The sequence below is a fragment of the Haliaeetus albicilla genome, chromosome 24 (genome assembly GCF_947461875.1).
Source record: "Haliaeetus albicilla chromosome 24, bHalAlb1.1, whole genome shotgun sequence".
NCBI classification, from domain to species: Eukaryota; Metazoa; Chordata; class Aves; order Accipitriformes; family Accipitridae; genus Haliaeetus; species Haliaeetus albicilla.
The window spans coordinates 17,149,698-17,168,119 of record NC_091506.1 but is presented as its reverse complement, the minus strand read 5'-3'; the positions used below and the strand labels follow the sequence as shown (position 1 = coordinate 17,168,119).

The following is an 18,422-nucleotide window of genomic DNA, read 5'->3' as shown; positions in this document are numbered from 1 at the left end:
CCCACCACCCTCTCCAGAGCTTCCTCACTTCCCACTCCTATAGCCAATGGCTCAACGTCCCAAGTGGAAGCCAGTAACGAGCAGTGTCCCTCAGGGGTCCATACTGGGACTAGTACTATTTAATATCTTGACAGGCTAGAGGAGTTGAGGTTGTTCAGCCTGGAGAAGAGAAGGCTCCGGAGAGACCTTGCTGTGGCCTTTCAATAAATAAAAGGGGCTTGTAAGAGATGGTTTATTATCAGGGCCTGTAGTGACAGGGCAAGGGGCAATGGTTTTAAACAGAAAGAGCGTACGTTTAAAATGGACATAGGGAAGAAATGTCTTGTGATGAGGGTGGCGAGGCACTGGAACAGGTTGCCCAGAGAGGCTGTGGATGCCCCATCCCTGGCAGTGTTGCAGGCCAGGTTGGACGGGGCTTTGAGCAACCTGGTCTAGTGGAAGGTGTCCCTGCCCATGTCGGGGGGGGTGGACTGGATGATCTTTGCAGGTCCCTTCCAACCCAGACCCTCCCGTGATCCTGCGGTCCACAGGAAGGCACGGGGAAGTGGGGAGAAACCCAGCCAGGAGACCCACTCCCACCCAGGGCGGCTGAGGGGCCGCACGCCCCGCACTACAACTCCCAGCGTGCCCCGCGGCTGGCTTCCGCCGCTGCGCTTGCGCACCGCCTGGAAACTTCCAGGCGGCGGGCGCGGTGCCTCCTGGGTAGAAGACGGCCAGTCACCTCGGCGCCATTTTGTGGCGAGGGAGTGAGGGGTTGCGTGCGTGTGTTCGGAGCCCCGGGGTGGCGGTTAGCGCTGCGCTGAGTGCTTGCGGATCGTGGACAGCGTCATGGGCTCGGACAAGCGGTGAGCGTGGGTGGGTGGGAGGGAGAGGAGGGAGGGGGAGAGGGGAGGGGGCGGTCGGCCCCGCGGGGTGGGCGATGGTGGGGGTCGCTGCGAGCTCTTCTCTTCCTGAGCTCGGCCCCGTGTGCCCCGCAGCGTGAGCAGGACGGAGCGGAGCGGCCGCTACGGCTCCATCGTGGAGAGGGAGGACCGTGATGAGCGGGAGTCACGGAGCCGGCGCAGGGACTCTGACTATAAGAGGTCCAGTGAGGAGCGCCGCGGTGACCGCTACGATGATTACCGCGACTACGATAGCCGCGACTACGACAGCCGAGACTATGATAGCCGTGATAGCCGAGACTGCCGGGACTACGATAGCCGGGACTACGACAGTCGCGACAGCCGGGACTGCCGGGACTACGACAGTCGCGACAGCCGGGACTGCCGGGACTACGACAGCCGTGATTGCCGGGACTACGACAGCCGTGACAGCCGAGACTACGATTGCCGGGACTACGACAGCCGGGATTGCCGAGACTACGATAGTCGCGACAGCCGAGACTACGACAGCCGAGACTATGACAGAGACTACGATAGCCGCGATTATGATAGCCCTGAGGTGAGCCGGGCCAGACCCTTGAACGGTACAGCACGGGGCAGCTCTTGCCGTCCCGGGGGGAGGGATGGGGCCAGGGCAGCTGCTGGTGGCCTCGCCCCAGCCTGGGGTCCCGGTACGAGCCCTCCTAGGGCCGGAGAGCCCTGTCCCCGGTGCCAGGATTGGAATCCTGGCGGTTCGCTAAGGCAAAGAGGGGGGGGTTGAGCTTGGTGTTCTGCCTGCGGCCGTCAGGACCAAACCTAAGATGGTCGTATGGGGAGTTGGTGTTTTGGTTACGGTTTGTTTTTATGGTATTGCGGGGGCACACCGCTAGAAATTGCGGTGGTTAATTCTGGGCACTGGCTTCTCAGAGGGAACGGGAGCGCAGGAACAGTGACAAATCAGAAGATGGATACCATTCCGATGGCGACTATGGAGAGCATGACTACAGGAACGACATTAACGATGAGAAAGAAAGTAAAACCATCATGTTACGTGGCCTTCCCATCACGGTTACAGAGAACGATGTAAGTAGCCAGGGAGGGAGTTTGCTTTTCTTGCACTTTGGGAAGTCTGTGGCTTTGTGTTCGCAGGTCTGTGTGGTAGTCGCTGCTGCCATTTTGTTGAAAGCTGCATCATGGTGGCCCCCTCTCCACCGTGTTGCTCACGCTGCCATTTTGAATCCTAAAAGGCTTTAAATTGTCGACTGTTAAGTAACAGAGGTCAGTTGAATGTTAACCAGTTTCTTTCAAAGGGAATAATCTGTGAATGGTCTTTTTTCATGCATGTTTGGATGTTTTCCCTAAGAGTGGATTTTAAACTACCTGCTCCTTTCTGTATTGGAAGGAAGGGGCAGATTTTTTTCTTCTTCTCCCCCACCTGCCCCACCCCCTGCACCCCAAGAGGGGAGGGGGAGAGAGACAGAGAGGAGGTACTTACTTGAATTTTTCCAGGTCTTTATTGGGGCCAGAAGTTCTGACTGGTGGGGTTAAACACAGACACCGAGCTCCTCAGCTGAGTATGCTCTGCACAAAGCTGCTTTGTGTGGGTACAGCTGTGGAAGTCACAAAATGGCTGCTGTGGAGCTGACGGAGCACGTACAAATGAGCTTGGTACATGGTTATCTAACTTCTTAAATAGAAAGATGTTGAAGGTGATCAGCCTTGAGCTTTCTTTTTTTTTATTATTTTTAAATTTTTTTCTTCCTTGCTGGATTATTTTGATTACCAAGATACAAGCCCACAAGTGTTAATCTGAGGGGTGAGGGGGAACCCTGTAAAAGCCGAGCTATTCCAGTTTGTTTTCAGGCAGACTCTGCCTCTGAGATCTTTGTGCATTTATTGCTAACATGGAGAATCCTTTTTGCACCATATCTGCAGTGGAATTTTTTTTTTTGCCTTCTCTTGATTATTCACTACCCTCCTAATACTGAGTGTTCTTTTTAGTCTTCGTGTGCTGGTCTAATATTTTCGTAAGTGCTTGATAAAGTGTAGGCTCCCGCATCCAAATGAGACAACCTAGTCAGACATTACACAGAACACTTCAGAACAGTTTTTGCTGAGTTATTAATGTTGTAGCTCTACAGTTGTGCAAATCACTGCAGCATAATTTATGGGAAAGTTTAATACTGGACTCATCTTTAGAGCATGGATGATGCATCTTGGAACTACAAGTTGTTTTATTAACATTACTGTGACACTTAGGACTGTGTATGTACTTTTCCAGCTTTTTCCACCTTTTTACTGAAAAAAAGCTACTTGCACTGGAGATGTCTGTTCCAGTCAGCATGTAAACAGGCAGCTTTAGATCAGTTTTGAGTCTGCTGAGCAGCCCTGTTGTATGTAATGTAGTTTGAATTCTGTAAGAGCTGCTGAAGAACCTCCTTTTGTCTTCTGGTCTGACATTAAAAAACTAGTTAAAGTGTTTCTTTTTCCTACATGCCTCTCCACGGTAATTTATATAGCCTGTGCCACAACTTAAGCAGCTTAGTTATGGCTGAAGAACTGATGTCTCTTCAGCTTTTTCTGTGATGATACTTTCTTCACAAATCTAATCTCCTGAAAACAGAAAGGGAACTGTTAGAGCATGAGTACTGTAGCGTGAGACTTAAGAATACATACATCATGGAGCCTCATAGTATAGTCGTCTTGTTTTCCTTTGTTAGGAGCCAGAGCTATTTAGATATGCAGGGAGAGGGATGCTAGCAGTGTTCTTTATAAAAACTTGGGAGCAAGCACAGTATTTGCCAAATCTTGCACAAATAACCTTGGCACACAAGATCGTAGGGATTCAGATTCTGGATGATTCTGTGGCCCAAGTGAAGGTGACAGTTGGTTTAGCATAGCAAAAGACTGTGTGGGTTCTCTGGTGCTTGTCAGTCTCCTGTTGGGTTCTCTGTAAAGGTTTTCTTTTTCTCTTGAGATAGTGTTGAGAACGTTGTATTTCTGTGTACCTCTTCCATGTACTGTAAGGTAGGTTGCTTTTGTGACTGTACTAGCTGTCTGCCAAGATGTGAAAATTTAACTGTCTGATTAAAATCTCACGCAGATTCGCGAGCTTATTGAGTCCTTTGAAGGTCCTCAGCCTGCAGACGTGAGGCTGATGAAAAGAAAGACAGGTGAGAGCTCTTAATCCAGTTTTTGACATCACCTTCCTCTTCCCCAGCCCAAAAGAGTATCCAGAATTGTCCCCAAACTGCAAGCACATGCAATAAAAAAAAAAAAAAAAAAGGTTTGCCATGGCTAAGGAATGTGGCTTTTTGGAAGACTTTTAGATAGCTGGTCAACATGTTAAAAGAAGTCTGTCTACAGGGGTTTTTGTTAACAGGTATTGGTAAGTAATACTAGTATAAACCCATTTAATAGTTTGTAGTCTGTTGCATGGTTACCTTTAAACATGGATTCAAATCGAGTGAAATGTAGCCAGTTAAGGGAGCTTGGTTCCTTGCCATGGCAAAATAACGAGCAGATCCCAGCAGTTGACGTCGCATTTGTAAAGCTGCTTTGTCATGAAGTAATGAAGCAGTTGGAGAGAGATTCACCTGTTTTAAAGGAACTGACTAACACAAGTATCCCGTCTATATCTGAATGCTGTCTCTAGGTGTAAGCCGTGGTTTCGCCTTCGTGGAGTTTTATCACTTTCAAGATGCTACCAGCTGGATGGAAGCCAATCAGGTTGCTTCACTCACCAAGTCTAGATATTCCTGAAAATGGAACAAGTCTGTACAGTTTAAAAAAAAAAAAGGGAAAAAAAAAAGGTGGAAGGAGTGGTTTGTTCCATAACAGTGATTTAAAAGACTAAAAGCTTTGTATATATTAAAATTTGTAACAGTAGGGCAAAATATCAGGTAAAATTAGAAGAGAAAATTGGCTATTTTGAGCACTCCCTGGTAAAACTTGCCATTGTTGTAAATGACTTGGTTTCGATTTAATTGGCTCATGAAGGTTTAGCAGGTAGTCCTTAGAAATTCCTAACTTATTTCCACCTGGTGTTTCCTTCTCTGTTGCCAGAGAAAGCACCAAATCTCTGCATTACATTGGTATTAATCCTGAAAGAGAAGTGTCAGTTCATGGCAATAGTGTGTTCCCCCAGTTAAAGAGGGAGAACTGGCTCTTCTAGAGGAAAAGCATCTTTATTCCAACTACATTTGGTAGAGTGGGGTCTCACATATGTTATGCTGTGTATTTTGGCTTTGGAGTATGGCTTGATAAGGAGCCAAAATGTGATGAGTCCTCTAATTTCTTTTCCAATGAGATTTTTCCTGTTGCACTGCAAACAGTTTCACTTGCTTTTGCTCCTTTTTGACTATTCATAATCTGTTTCAACAACAGAACTTAAAAATACTCTCAAAGTGAGCAAAGTGTATCAAGGGATTTATTTTTTTTCCAACCAAGTATTTGATGTGAAGGTCCCTGGGCAGCATGAGGAATGCTATTCTGCTCTGTTGGTGTTATGCGTAAAGAAATGGCACCGTAATGGGATTCATAGGTGGTTAGTTCCAGCAGATGGAAGTTGTTGTGTGCCTTATGCTGCAATAGGGTTTCGCGTGTCCCATATAATGGGTGATTTCCCCAGCCAGAGAGCAGCGTTCAAATTTTGTTTTCCTGACATGCTGCTCAGTAGGGTTGGTGGATACAGTGGGAAGACTTATATCGAATTAGTGCTGAGCATATTTTCAGAAATGAGATAATTTTAATATATACAAAGCTGTACTGATGCATAATTTATTGAAAGATACTCAAATTCACTCCGGTAACCAGCCACCCTAGTAGTAGGGAAAACATAGAATCTCCCCAGCAGCCCGGTTGCTGACTGTTAGATGAAAGAATGATGTATTGCAACTATGCCAGCAGCTTTGTTTCTGTGTGTGCATATCCAGTGAGTGCTGGGCCCTCCAACCCTCCCTCCTGCCGGTAGGAGAAATGGCTTTGCCCTATTTAGTTGTGCAGAATGTGAGAGCCTTGTTCATGCTACGTGCTAGATCTATGTCAGACCCTGTTATCAGAAAAGCCACCGGTCCTGGCACTTCTGTGGTACCTCTGCAGTAAGCCAACCTGCTATAAAAAATAGCTCTTCTATTAAAATGTCTGGGGTTTGGCCTCTAATACGTGCTTCCACAGTCATACTTCCACCTGTTTGACTAAAGTGTGTGATGGCCATATTTTGAAAGGGCATTCTGCATACCCACACTTCGCAAAGTGTGAGGCTGAGAGTCAAGGCTTCTTAAATAGATGTAAATTCCTAACTCCTCTAAACTCAGAGTGAGAGGACATGCTGAAAGCATTATGAACTTTTCCTACCCCTGGAGAAGCTTACTTGCAGTCTAGTTACTCATTTTGGAGAGCTCCTGCCTGAATGAAGAACACAACCCTCTCGTGCAGGCTTCCAATTGAACTGATGCATTAGTCAAAGGAGACTATTCTGAGTTACATTTCAGTTGATGGCACTTGTAATCCAGCCTCCAAGAAGTCTAAGCAGGGTCCCTTTGGGAGGAATTACTGTATTTTCAAAGGGACATTTCTGAAGAAAGTACTTGGAAAAGTAATCCAAATGTGGTTGTTAAGAGGTCTGGGGTATTTGGAGTAGGGGAAGAAGCGAAGCAGTCACCTAAGGACATGTTTAAAAAGTCGCTCAGTGCTATACCAGAAGTGAATAGAAATGTGGGGGCAAAGAGACTCCAAAAAATGTGTTAGTCCTGAACACAGCAGGTTAGGACTTTGTCTCCTTCGAGACACTTTGTGGTTCCATGTCAGCGTTTAGTGTTTGCCAGCTTTTTCAACACTCCCTGATTCCGTTTATCTTTGCTCCACATCCCATTCTCTTACTGCCCTCGTCCTCCTCTCTGCAGGATTGGATGGGCAGGGTGTAGGTGGCGGTGGTTGTCCTCCACATCCTCCCCATATGTTGTCCATTTAATTCAGGAGCACTGATTCCTCCGAAGGGTGCTCTGCCATGGGAAAATGGACATATGTGCCTCGATACAGGAATAATTGAAACCACTTTTTTTGCAGAAAAAGCTGGTGATTCAAGGGAAGCAGATTGCGATGCACTACAGCAACCCCAGGCCTAAATTTGAGGACTGGCTTTGCAACAAGGTATAGTGCATGTTTTTACCAGAGGGAGTTTGTCTTTGCTTCAGCGCTCTTCACCAGCTCAGTGGTTTGAACAAAGTGATACACGATTCAGATCCACTTGTACTGCTGGCCTGTATAACATCATAGGAATAAGTAAGACGCAGGAATTAAGAGGTTTTGTAGCTCTGGTGGTAAAGTAGACAGAGTGACAGAGGTGTTGCCCCAGAAGACACAGAAATTGGGCAGTGAGCTATACTAGAATATGAAGTCGTTAAGTGATGAGCAATCTAATGTTGACTTGCTGGTGATCTGCTACATACTGCTCTGTGCTCTTTGTTTGACACACACACACACCGCCCCCCAAGTGGAGATGATTTAGTAAGGTGAAGACCAGGCTGTTTTCTTGGGCTTTAACTACGCTTTTTGCCTGTAAAGATAACTTGTTTTCCAGCCTGTGTTTTCATTTTAGCATTGTGCTTTTTAAAGTAGTTACTATGCCTGGGATTGTAAACTGAAAACCATACAGTTAAAATAACTAAATAATTCAGGAGGACTAGGGAAAAAGTAGCTGGAATGTTCTGAAAAGCAGCTGTGGTACAGACAAGGGTGGCTTTTGCTGTTCTTGATTATTCTGGTGGATTTAGCTTTGTTGTGTTACTTTGAATGTCTAGTTTTTGCAAATGCCAGCATTGTTAAAAAATTACCCGAATTCTTACTGGGCTTCTCTTGTTCCTCATAGTGCTGCCTTTACAACTTCAGAAGGAGGCTAAAATGCTTCCGCTGTGGAGCGGACAAATTCGGTACGTTACGTTGATCTCTGGCTGCATTTGATTTTGTGGGAAACTTTCTGTCTTTTGTAGAAAAGTTTACTGTGGGTCCTAGGCTGGCTTGTGAAATGCTGAGTTTGAGTGAATGACCCGTATTGTAACTCAGATATTTTTCCTGTTCCTATGAAGATTCAGAACAGGAGGTACCACCTGGAGCAGCAGAAGCCGTTCAGTCTGTGGATTATTACTGTGATAGTAAGTTATCTTTGACTTATTGTATAATGTGAAATGTAAACACAAGTACTAAAATCGTTCCTGTACCTCAGACTGCCCACTGAAGAACTTGAAGTACTCTGGAAAGCTGTTATGTGCACAGCTAATGTCATACTTTCTTTTCTCCTCAGCCATCATTCTCCGAAACATTGCTCCTCACACAGTAGTGGAATCCATCATGACTGCCTTGTCTCCGTATGCATCACTGGCAGTCAATAATATTCGTCTTATCAAAGACAAGCAGACTCAGCAAAATAGAGGCTTTGCGTTTGTGCAGCTGTCTTCTGCCATGGTGAGGGCCTTACTGATGTGCTGGAGAGAAACAGCTTTTTAATGTGCTTCTGTAGCTGAAGCGTTTAGAGCCTTTGAGCTGTCTGAAGGACCGTCTCAGGTCACCAAGGGTTAGTTGACACTCAGTGTGTCAAAGCCTTTCATTATCAGCTGCAGTTTGGAAAGAAGGTGGTAGGATGTTGGAGCACATCGGAAAGCTATTTTTGTAGCAGAGTGCTGTTCTTCGTGCTTGAATTGCAAAAGTAGTGGTCTGGGGTTGTATTTTGATCACAAAAGTTAAGGGCTGGGGCATATAATGTGGGAGAAGGTGCACGGAATTTGGCTTCTTCCACCTTGAGAAGGGGGAGGAGAGGGATCTTGCTGCTCTCTGCAGCATCCAGTGGGAGGGTGTAGGGACAGCAGAGACATACTGTTCTCGAGGCTACACAGGGATAGTACAGTAGGCAACAGCCATAAATTGAAACATGGGAAATTGCAGTGAGGTACAAGGAAAACCTCTTAACTGTGAGGGAGGTTAAAACTGGGACAGGGTCCTTGAAGGGTGGTGAAATCTCTGTTCCTGCATATACCGAACTCAATCAGCAACGTGATCTGTTTGGACCTACTTTAGGCAGAGTGGAACAGTTGGATGAAAACAGGTGCCTGATCTCAGTCTCTGCTGACCGCCATTTTGGAGTAATTTGGGGCAAATATTTGCTTGATAAAGCTAAGATTTTAGAAGATGTTTGATACTCAGTGGCCCAGGGAAACCTGCACTATTTGCACGTGGGCTGTGATTGGTTGCATTGTGCTCTTCTCCGTGCATATAGTATGAGGAGATGTAGGTGTTCTTACAGCTTTAGCTACTTTCAGTGGCTGTATGTGAAAAGCTGGAGCTCTGGGAACTTCTGAATCCTCCTCAGTAACCTGCATTTCATAATAATGAGTATTTCTTGTTGTAGGATGCTTCTCAACTGCTGCAGATTTTACAAAGTCTTCAGCCACCATTAAAAATTGATGGCAAAACAATTGGTGTTGACTTTGCAAAGAGTGCCAGAAAGTGAGTTACGATAGCAGTTGATTATTATTTTTTATCTCCCCCGCCCCCGCATTTATATTAGAGATTTATTGTTGTCACCCAGACGTTTATTAAGATTACTGTCACTCCAAAGTTTTGCTTCCCTTCGGTGTTGTTGCATGCATCCTGCTCTTCACTGTGCATGAGGAGAGTGAAAGCAGTGTTTCCTACCACCCCTATTTCCAGTCCTCTGAAGATAACATCGTAACTGCTTGTGTACACAGTATGCTAGTTTCCTTGGAGACCTAGTGACTTGTTATTGACTGCATAACAATGAACCTAAAGTTCCTTTACTTGCCAAACAGTGCTTTGGCTCATTCATTACAATCAGAATGTTTTGTAACTGCCAAGAAATCCACGTGTAAGGGCAGACTCAACTTCCTTGCCTAGGGAGACAGTTCAGAAAAAAAGCAATATTTACTCAGATGCATGATTTTTGTGGTTACAGAGACTTGCTTCTCCCGGATGGTAACAGAGTCAGCGCCTTTTCCGTGGCAAGTACCGCCATTGCTGCAGCTCAGTGGTCATCCACTCAGGTATGATTTGGAGGCTGTTGCTCTTAGTCGTGCTTTCCTGAAGATGAAAACATAGCGCATATTATTTCACTGCTGCCCACTTGCTTGGTTGAACTGACCAAAGCTGCTGTGACAGATCTGCTCTGACAGTTAGGCTGGAGCCTAAGCAGTGTTGAAATTCTTAAATGCAGTAACTTATCTGTCCCTGACAAAAATTACCTGCTTGAATTTCAGCCACAGACTGGAGAAGGCAGCACCCTTGACTACAGCTACCTCCAGTCAGGACAGGATGGCTACACACAGTATGCTCAGGTTAGTACTGGAGGTTGTGCTCTAACTGGTAGGTGGTTGTAATGTGGGCATCTGCTCATCTTGCATTGTCATTCATTTCCCTTCACAGTACTCCCAGGATTATCAGCAGTACTACCAAAATCAAGGAGGAGTGTTGGACACAGACACAGCTACCATATCAGGTAGTACTTCTGACATGTGGGAGATGCTGTTGTTTGTAATGATAATTTTGCAATAGTGGTATTTTACCTTAGCCTTTATGTTCGTTTGCTGGGTAAAAGGAGACTTGGCTCATTTTGCTCTCGGGATGTCTGAATGAGTACGTGTTACTAGAGAACCATAACAAATCCATTCAAGTGGGACCTCTAGTCTGCAAGATGAGAGAGCAGCCTCTGTTTCAGACTATTGACAAAAGCCTAGAACTCATGAGAACTGTGTGAGCAGCTTTAGACAAATCTATAGTGCTAGCACCTCTCAGAGGCCAGGAATCACTGACTTTGGGAGCAGAATATTTCCTCCTGAAAAGGAAACTATTCCTTGTCTGGGTAGAAAATACCCACTGTGTATCTGTCTACTTCTGAACGTTTATTGCCTTGTTTGGCTGCTGGAGCTGGAATTAGGAGCTGAAACTGTAAACAAAGTAATTTTAGCCCAAAGATGAAGTACTGTGTTACAAATTAGTTGGCTTATCCATTATTGCTCTTTGTTGGCAGGAGCTCCGGTCACTACCACCACAGCTGCAGTTGTGTCCCAGAGTCCTCAGTTATATAATCAACAGACAAACTCACCTGACTCTCCGGTAATTACAGTGCTAATTACCCCTTGATTTCAATGCCAGGGTTATGTGGGATACCTGGCTTAGCTGTGGCCTGTGCTCTTTAAAGTGGGTGGTACAGCAAAGCTGCTGAGTGTCCACGGGTTAGTCACAGTGCTTGTGGTTGTAAGTCATCTGCCATTTCTTTACTGTGATAGTTTTGTTCTTTGTTAAAGGCGAGTGCTAAGTGTACTGGTGAAGAGGAGCTAGCTGTTTTATGCGTGGTGTGGGCTGTTCATGCTTGGCTTGCTGTCCTTGTTTTCTTACGCCTTGGTGACAGATTTTCTAATTGATGTTCCTGGTTTGGGATTTTTTTCAGACACAATCAGCACCACCTACCACTAGCACTCAGGCACAAACGGCTCCCCCGACTGGCGTAGTCCCTGGAACCAAGTACGGTAAGCCATTGGGAGTTGCTCTTGGGGACAAATATCTTGTCGCTGTATACCAAGGGAGAGACTTGGCTTTGGCTGAGTGCTCTATCACTGTATGTCAGTGGTGAAGGTGTCCCTGGAGAGTGTATTATGCACGGGTGATTATGAGCCCTTTACAGGCATGTCTGCTGTCATGGCTGCTAATAATTTCAGAATTTTACCTGAAATGTAGAAAGATACCTGTCTGAATTTGACTGGAATGACCATGTCCCACACTAATTTTTTTACAGCTGTCCCTGACACTTCCACCTACCAATATGATGAATCTTCAGGATATTACTACGATCCTGTAACAGGGCTCTACTATGATCCTAATTCCCAGGTAAACAAGTTTTCTTCCTACCTGTCTTAACTGTTAAGGTCCATTAGTTCCCTATCTCTCATCATATGAGTGAAATTAACTTTCTGAAGTGCACAAAATACCGAATGTAGCAGATAACTCTCAGCAGATTGCCTAGGGCTGGGACTTGACTTTGGTCTGGTGTAGCCCTCCATTTTTCTCTCCTTTCCTTTATTTTTCTCACAGTTTGGCCCATATAGGATTAGCACTTGTCACAGACACTGTAATTGAGCTATTTTGTTGCAGAGTGCCCAGCAAAGTGCACTCTGCTCTGGGCTTTGGTGGGTTGTCTCTGGGGAGAGGCAAAAGGTTCTCCGTAGTGCTGTTGGGCAGAATGCCTGTGTTTAGAGACAGAGGCTTCAGCCACTTCATGCGTTTTGACTCCTTTGTGGAGTCTGCAGAACTTGTTTGGACTCTGCAAAATGCCTTCCCATTTGATGTGGTAGTCTGAATCAGAAAGCTTGCTTGGGTTCTCCCTTGGATGCTTAGCTTGTATGAGGTGTTTAATGTCTGACTCTCTTTCTCTGGCAGTATTACTACAATGCCTTAACCCAGCAGTACCTTTACTGGGATGGCGAAAAGGAGACCTACATGCCTGCTGCGGAAGGTATCACATACCAGCAAACAGCTACCACAACCACCACCAAAGAAGTGAAGGAGAAGAAAGAGAAGCCTAAGAGTAAAACAGCTCAACAGGTAAAAGGCAAAATGGGATTGTAACTGGGCTAAAGCCTTCTGTGAAATGGTATAATAGTTCTCCTTTTTCATGACAAAGGCAATCCTAGGTTATTCAATGGGGTGCATGCCTGCAATTTGCAGACATTGTAGAGCACTGAGAAGAGGTGGAGTTGGCAAGGCTTCAGTGCAGAAATAAGCTCTGCATAGGAGGAACACATATGGAATCATGCCAGGACCAGTGGGAGTATAACTGAGCCATCATTTAGAGGATTAGATTGATAAGAAGGGTTCATACAGTAAAGCAAACAAGCTGCGGTATCTTTGAACACTGTATACAGGGAAACAGCTGCACTACATCCAGTGTCCTATGATTTAAAAATAAAGGGTAGTGGGTTGACTTGTTCTGGCAACTGTATGCAAGATTGAGTCTGTGTCATAGGAGATTGATAACTGTGAGGGGAGCTGTCTGAGCAAACCACTCTGCATTTCAGATTGCTAAAGACATGGAGCGCTGGGCAAAGAGTTTGAACAAGCAGAAAGAGAACTTCAAGAACAGCTTCCAGCCGCTGAGCACCAGGGAGGAGGAACGGAAAGAGTCAGCAGCTGCAGATGCAGGCTTTGCCCTCTTTGAGAAAAAGGTGAAGGTGCTGGCAATAGTGTGCAGCGGGGTGTGGTATGGCAGAGAGCTCGGTGCTCATGGCCTTCTTGTCTCATCCAGGGAGCTTTGTCTGAGAGACAGCAGATCTTGCCAGAGGTGATGAAAAATGGGGACGATGAAAATCCACTGAAGGTGAGTGTGAGATACCTTACAGAGGTATTCCCAAAAGTTACTGGTAAAGCACTTTGAAGGAGGTCTAGCAGATACTTGCTTTCCAACCTGGATTCCCATGGCATCCTCTGTAAAAGGTTTTGGTGGTTACAGTGGTCTGGTGCAAGTGCAGTAGGCTGGGTAACTGAAATACACTGAGAAAAGCTGTGATTGCTTCTAGCCTCAACAGCTTAACTGAGGTTTTGAGGTTTCTAAAAACACTGTACTCAAATTTTTGTTTGGCTAGTGGGAGCGAAGTCCTTGCAGCCACTGTAATGTGTGGTGCTTTTGAGTTGCATTTCATCCTTAGTAATGAGAGTGTGATGCCCTTCCTGTGCCATAAACCCATCTACAGCCTCTGTGTTCCCTTCCTGGGCTCTCCTCTGAACTGTGGTGACACTTGCACTCCCTTAACACTGTCCTTCCTTTCCAGCGTGGCCTTGTGGCTGCCTACAGTGGCGATAGCGACAACGATGAGGACTTACTGGAAAGAATGGAGAATGAGGAAGAGAAGTTGACTGACTGGAAGAAGATGGCTTGTCTGCTGTGTAGAAGGCAGTTCCCAAACAAAGATGCTCTGATTCGGCACCAGCAGCTGTCTGACTTGCACAAGGTAGTTGCACTATGCTGTCAGGAAGGTACTTGGTTGCCATAATTCAGTGTGTAAACCAAAGCCGTGATGCGTGTTGCTCTTAGGAAGACTGTTCCTCTTAAAGCAAAAATAGTTGCAGGTGGATTGTTGCTCTCCCCAAAATAAGCTACTTAGGTAAAAAGAGCTGTTGTGCGTTTCATGTTGTTAATGTGAATCTCTTCTTGTTTCAGCAAAACATGGATATCTATAGGAGATCAAAGCTTTCAGAGCAGGAACTTGAAGCCTTGGAGCTGCGTGAGAGAGAGGTCAGTGTTGAGCTGAGCAGATGAGTAGCTAATGGAAAACCTGCACAGATGATATGTTGAGCTCTCCTTATCCTGACACACGTCACTCGAGATAATCCTTGTAAGCCAACGCCTTCTTGGGTCAAGGTTCAGAGCTGTCCTGTTACATGGAGAGAAGTGTTCCATATCCCACAGCTACTGCTTAGCAGGGGAGGGTCCTTCCACCTCCAGCTCAGGGCTGCCAGACTGGGACCAGAAACATTCGAGTGGCAATAAACAGCTAATCAGCAGGTGTTGGGGCTTGGTGCTTCCAACCCCAGTGGAGGTTCTGATGTGCTCCAGGGACTGGAGTTTTGAGGTTCTCCTTCCTGTGGTGGTAGTCAAGCCATGTTTTAGCAGGCTGTAGTGGACAGCTTTCTGTAATAGCAGGTGTTTAGCTTAATTCCATAGCTCAAAAATGAACAAAAGTGTCTTTAATCAGTACTAAATCTGGTTACCTCATGCAGATGAAATACAGAGACAGAGCAGCTGAGAGGCGGGAGAAGTACGGCATCCCAGAGCCCCCTGAGCCAAAGCGCAAGAAGGTGTATGACGCTGGCACAGTGTAAGTATCCAAAAGCTCCTCAGCAATTGCTTCAATGCACAATGAGCAATTAGGTTAACTCATCTCTTCTTCCTGCAGTAATTACGAGCAGCCCACCAAAGATGGCCTTGACAACAGTAATATAGGCAACAAGATGCTGCAGGCCATGGGCTGGAGGGAAGGTTCAGGCTTGGGAAGAAAATGTCAGGGCATCACAGCACCCATTGAGGTACGTAGTGATGGATGCTTCCTTGGTGAGGTTTGGTGCGTTCTGGTTTTTTATCCAGAAGCACTCACTGGGAAGATCTCTTGTAGAAGAAACTGCCGTCTACAGCAAAGCTGCCTCTGCTCACATTAGCTGCTGCTCCTGTTTGTCGTGTCAGATGCTAGAGCTGGGGCAGAGCTGGGACTCGGACAAGTAGGGCTGTGCTTCCTTCCTTCAGAAGTCCGCTTCTGAGGTGGTGTGGCAGTGGGCCTGGACTCGAGCTGCATGCCCCAGTGCTGCTTAGGGTGGGCTCCCCTCCCCCCAGCTGTTAGCTTTCCTGGGTTTGTCTGTGCTCTGGGTTATGCTGCTGGGAACTGTGTTCTGTGCACTTTTATTTCGGCTACTGTTGGGGTAGGGTCAGAGCGGTGTGAAGCCAGCAAGCGTGGAATGATGTGTGCAGTCTTGATCTCTTGATGTCAGTGTTTATGACTGTGTGGTATCCCCAGGGGAGGTTGAGAAGCTGGCTGGACTGATGAGTTTTTCTACGGTGTCTTGAGTGGTGCTGTGGCCTCTCGCTGCAGAGCTGAAGTGTGTCTCTCTTCCCTTGCAGGCCCAAGTACGAATGAGAGGAGCTGGCTTGGGAGCCAAGGGCAGCTCTTACGGTGTCTCCACTGCAGATTCGTACAAAGACGCAGTGCGGAAAGCCATGTTCGCTCGCTTCACGGAGATGGAGTAACGCGCTCTGGCCCACAAAGCACTTGTTAGCCAGAATTGACTGTTAAACTCTGTACCCTTGGTGGCCTGGCTGTTTTCTGGTTATGGTTTAGAGTTGACCATTTCATTCCCTTGGACTTTTTTTTCCCCTCTCAGCATGTAACACTTCCATGAGCAGATTGTTCGAACTGCCCCAACTTCATGCTGGAGAGCTCCTGGTTAGACCAAAGGGGATGCTGATCTTTATACGGTCTTGTATATAGTGTAATGTATTTTGTGTTTGGAGCGTGTTGTCCAGATGCCGCTCCTGCCCTCCAGAGCAGGGGCAGGACCTGTTAGCTGTGGTTTCACACCGTCTCTGCTCTCCTTTTGTTGTATTGTCTGTCTGGTTTTTTTTGGAGAACTTTCCTGTACATTTTGTATGATACATCTTTGTATAGACTTTTTGAAGACTTTGATTCTAGTTGCCAGTTTGGCTCATTTCCAAAAGAAATACATCCAAAAATGATCCTATTTCTGTTTCTCGGTGGGTGAATGAAGAATAAGTTGCCAGTGCTACTTGTCCTTTCTGTGGTTCTGCTTCTTCCTTGATGAGACTTCATCCTGGAGTCTCTCTCCTCGACGCAGCGCTCCGCTCACCCCCTTCCTTTCATCCGTACACTGAGCTGTGCCTTGGTCCGAGTGTCTTTCTCACAACTTCAGTGTGGACGCTGGCTGGTGGAGGACCAGACCTCCTTGTATCCCTTTGTGCTGTAGCTACAGTAGCCGGAGAGGACCAGCAGAAATGTCTTCTGCAGCTTGCAGCTCCTCCTCAGGAGCCCTGGGTGTTATCATCTGGTCGTCTGTTGAGTGGTGGGCTGAAGGGAAGGGTGGCCGGCCTGTGTGGCACCCCTGGGGAGAGGTCTGAGCCTGGTACAGGGTTTCTGTGCTCTGCCTAGCCTTGCCTCTGGCGTCCCACAGAGCTGCTGGAGGCTGGGTGCTGGCGAACCACCTCCTCACTGTTCGGTTAATGTCTGTGTTTCTCTTCTGCCTGTGCTTGTGTCTTGGCTGTCACCCTTGTGTCCTCTTCCCAAGAGCCAAGATGAGCAGAGAAGGGCTCAGCCCTGACCTCTCTGCCTTTGCTGATGCCTGTGGCTGTGGGGCTTGCTCCGCCTCCCCAGGGAAGCCGAGCCCTGAGCAGTCTTTCCCCGTGGAGTAGCCAGGCCAGCACTGCCCAGGTGGGCACCGGCATGGTTTAGGATGGAGCAAGAGCAGCTCTACCACCCCTTCTTATGGAAGGCCGTTCCCTGGGTTGAGGCCAGCTCCTTGTGGCTGCCTTTCAGGGGGTAGGGTGAATCCCGCTTTGCTTGCTGCCGAATCCGCCTCTGTGCCTTGTGGCACGGGCTGGCTGCCGCCTCATTTTGCGGGGATGTCCGGCTCAAGAGTGAGCCCGAGGCTGGGAAACCCTCCATCCCCAAACCCTGCACTCCCGCCTTGGGCGCCGCAGCCTGGCGTGCGGGACTGCTGCGGGTGGAGGACCGGTGCTGGAGGACCGGTGCTGGGGGACCGGAGAGGGGATGGGGTCCCTCCCCGTGTCCCCGGGGCCGGCTGTGCCGCCCGGGCCGTGCCACCAGGTGGCGGGCGTGCCCGGCTGTCACGCACCGTTCACATGCGAGTTGCCGCCGTGCGAGGCTTCCTCAGCACCGCTGCGGGTCCGGCCCCAGAAACGGGTGCAGCCCCCCTGGACTCGTTGTGAGCAGCAGGAGCCGAAGTCGCTGTGCCAGGTTCGGGGGAAGAGTGGGCGCAGGGCTGGGTCCCGGGATGCGGCATCCCTACTTTGGGTCTGCAGAGGAAGCTGGGTGGGTCAAAACAACCCGAGAGTGCCAGCTCTCTGCCTCAGTTTCCCCACAGGGTGACGGTAGGGAGTGACAGGGCTGGCGCACTGCAGCGGGGACCCCTGTGCCCTGCGGCAGCCCCCCCCATCTCCCTCTATGTCCAAGCTGGCGACACAGCAAAGTGCTTTGCTGCTCTGGGCTGTAAATGATGGGGTTTGTTTCCCAGCAGGTGGGCTCAATGGGTCGATAAAGTGCATTTCTGCAGCTCAGCTTCTTCCCAGTCCATCGATCCCCTTCGTAGCGCATTCTCCTGATGAGGGGTGATGCCCCAGGCAAGAGGGGGGGGGCTTGTCTGTGGTGGGCATAGCACAGCCTTCTCCTGGCTCCGGCCGGCTCCTTGCAGGCTCGCTACCTCTTTGCTGCAGCAAAGCGCTGCCCCAGTGCAGGGCGCTGAGCCAGCCCCAGCTGGTACCTCCAGCAGAAGGGCTGCGGTGCAGAGCCAGGAGCATGCTGTGGAAGCACAGGTTCCTCCGCTGTCTGCTTGTGGGGACAACTGCTGGAGGGGGTGCCCAAAGCAGGGCTGCCTCCTGGGGAAAGGCTTTAATGGGGGTCCTGGGGTTGCAGCCCACCCCACATGGTGGATGGGTCAAAGCCACCCTTCTTGGGAGAAGGTACTGCTGCTGGGCACCTGGAGAAAGGGAGAAGCAGTGGGGTGGGGGGCATGCAGCCCCCCTACTGCCAGGCATGCCCTCTAGCCCCCGTGCCAGGCGCTGGAGCAGGACATGGAGGCACCAGTGCCTGCCAGCACCCGCGCCTCCAATTTAGGCAGCGCAACGCGGCTGTTCGTGACTGAATGCGCCGTGGCCCACTGCCTTCAGAAGGACATGGTGTTCCTGCCTCCCCAGGGACTGACCTCTGGGGGCGGCGGGGGGAGTAGCTGTGGGATGGGGCCAGCCCCAGAAGTGCACGGTGA

At 48.3% G+C, this 18,422-nt stretch overlaps 1 protein-coding gene across 1 annotated transcript; it reads left to right on the top strand.

The window, feature by feature from the left end:
* The first annotated feature begins 690 nt into the window (after positions 1-690).
* On the top strand, positions 691-16,189 carry RBM5 (RNA binding motif protein 5). Its single transcript, XM_069812376.1, has 24 exons — positions 691-845; positions 978-1,440; positions 1,788-1,943; positions 3,964-4,033; positions 4,516-4,589; positions 6,927-7,010; positions 7,729-7,789; positions 7,946-8,011; positions 8,161-8,321; positions 9,262-9,359; positions 9,826-9,913; positions 10,127-10,204; positions 10,293-10,365; positions 10,897-10,982; positions 11,317-11,395; positions 11,662-11,753; positions 12,303-12,467; positions 12,941-13,087; positions 13,168-13,239; positions 13,691-13,870; positions 14,080-14,154; positions 14,640-14,737; positions 14,816-14,945; positions 15,532-16,189. Exons 1-24 carry the CDS (start codon positions 829-831, stop codon positions 15,655-15,657), a joined length of 2,739 nt encoding a protein of 912 aa, XP_069668477.1. The 5' UTR covers positions 691-828; the 3' UTR covers positions 15,658-16,189.
* The last annotated feature ends 2,233 nt before the right edge of the window (positions 16,190-18,422 follow it).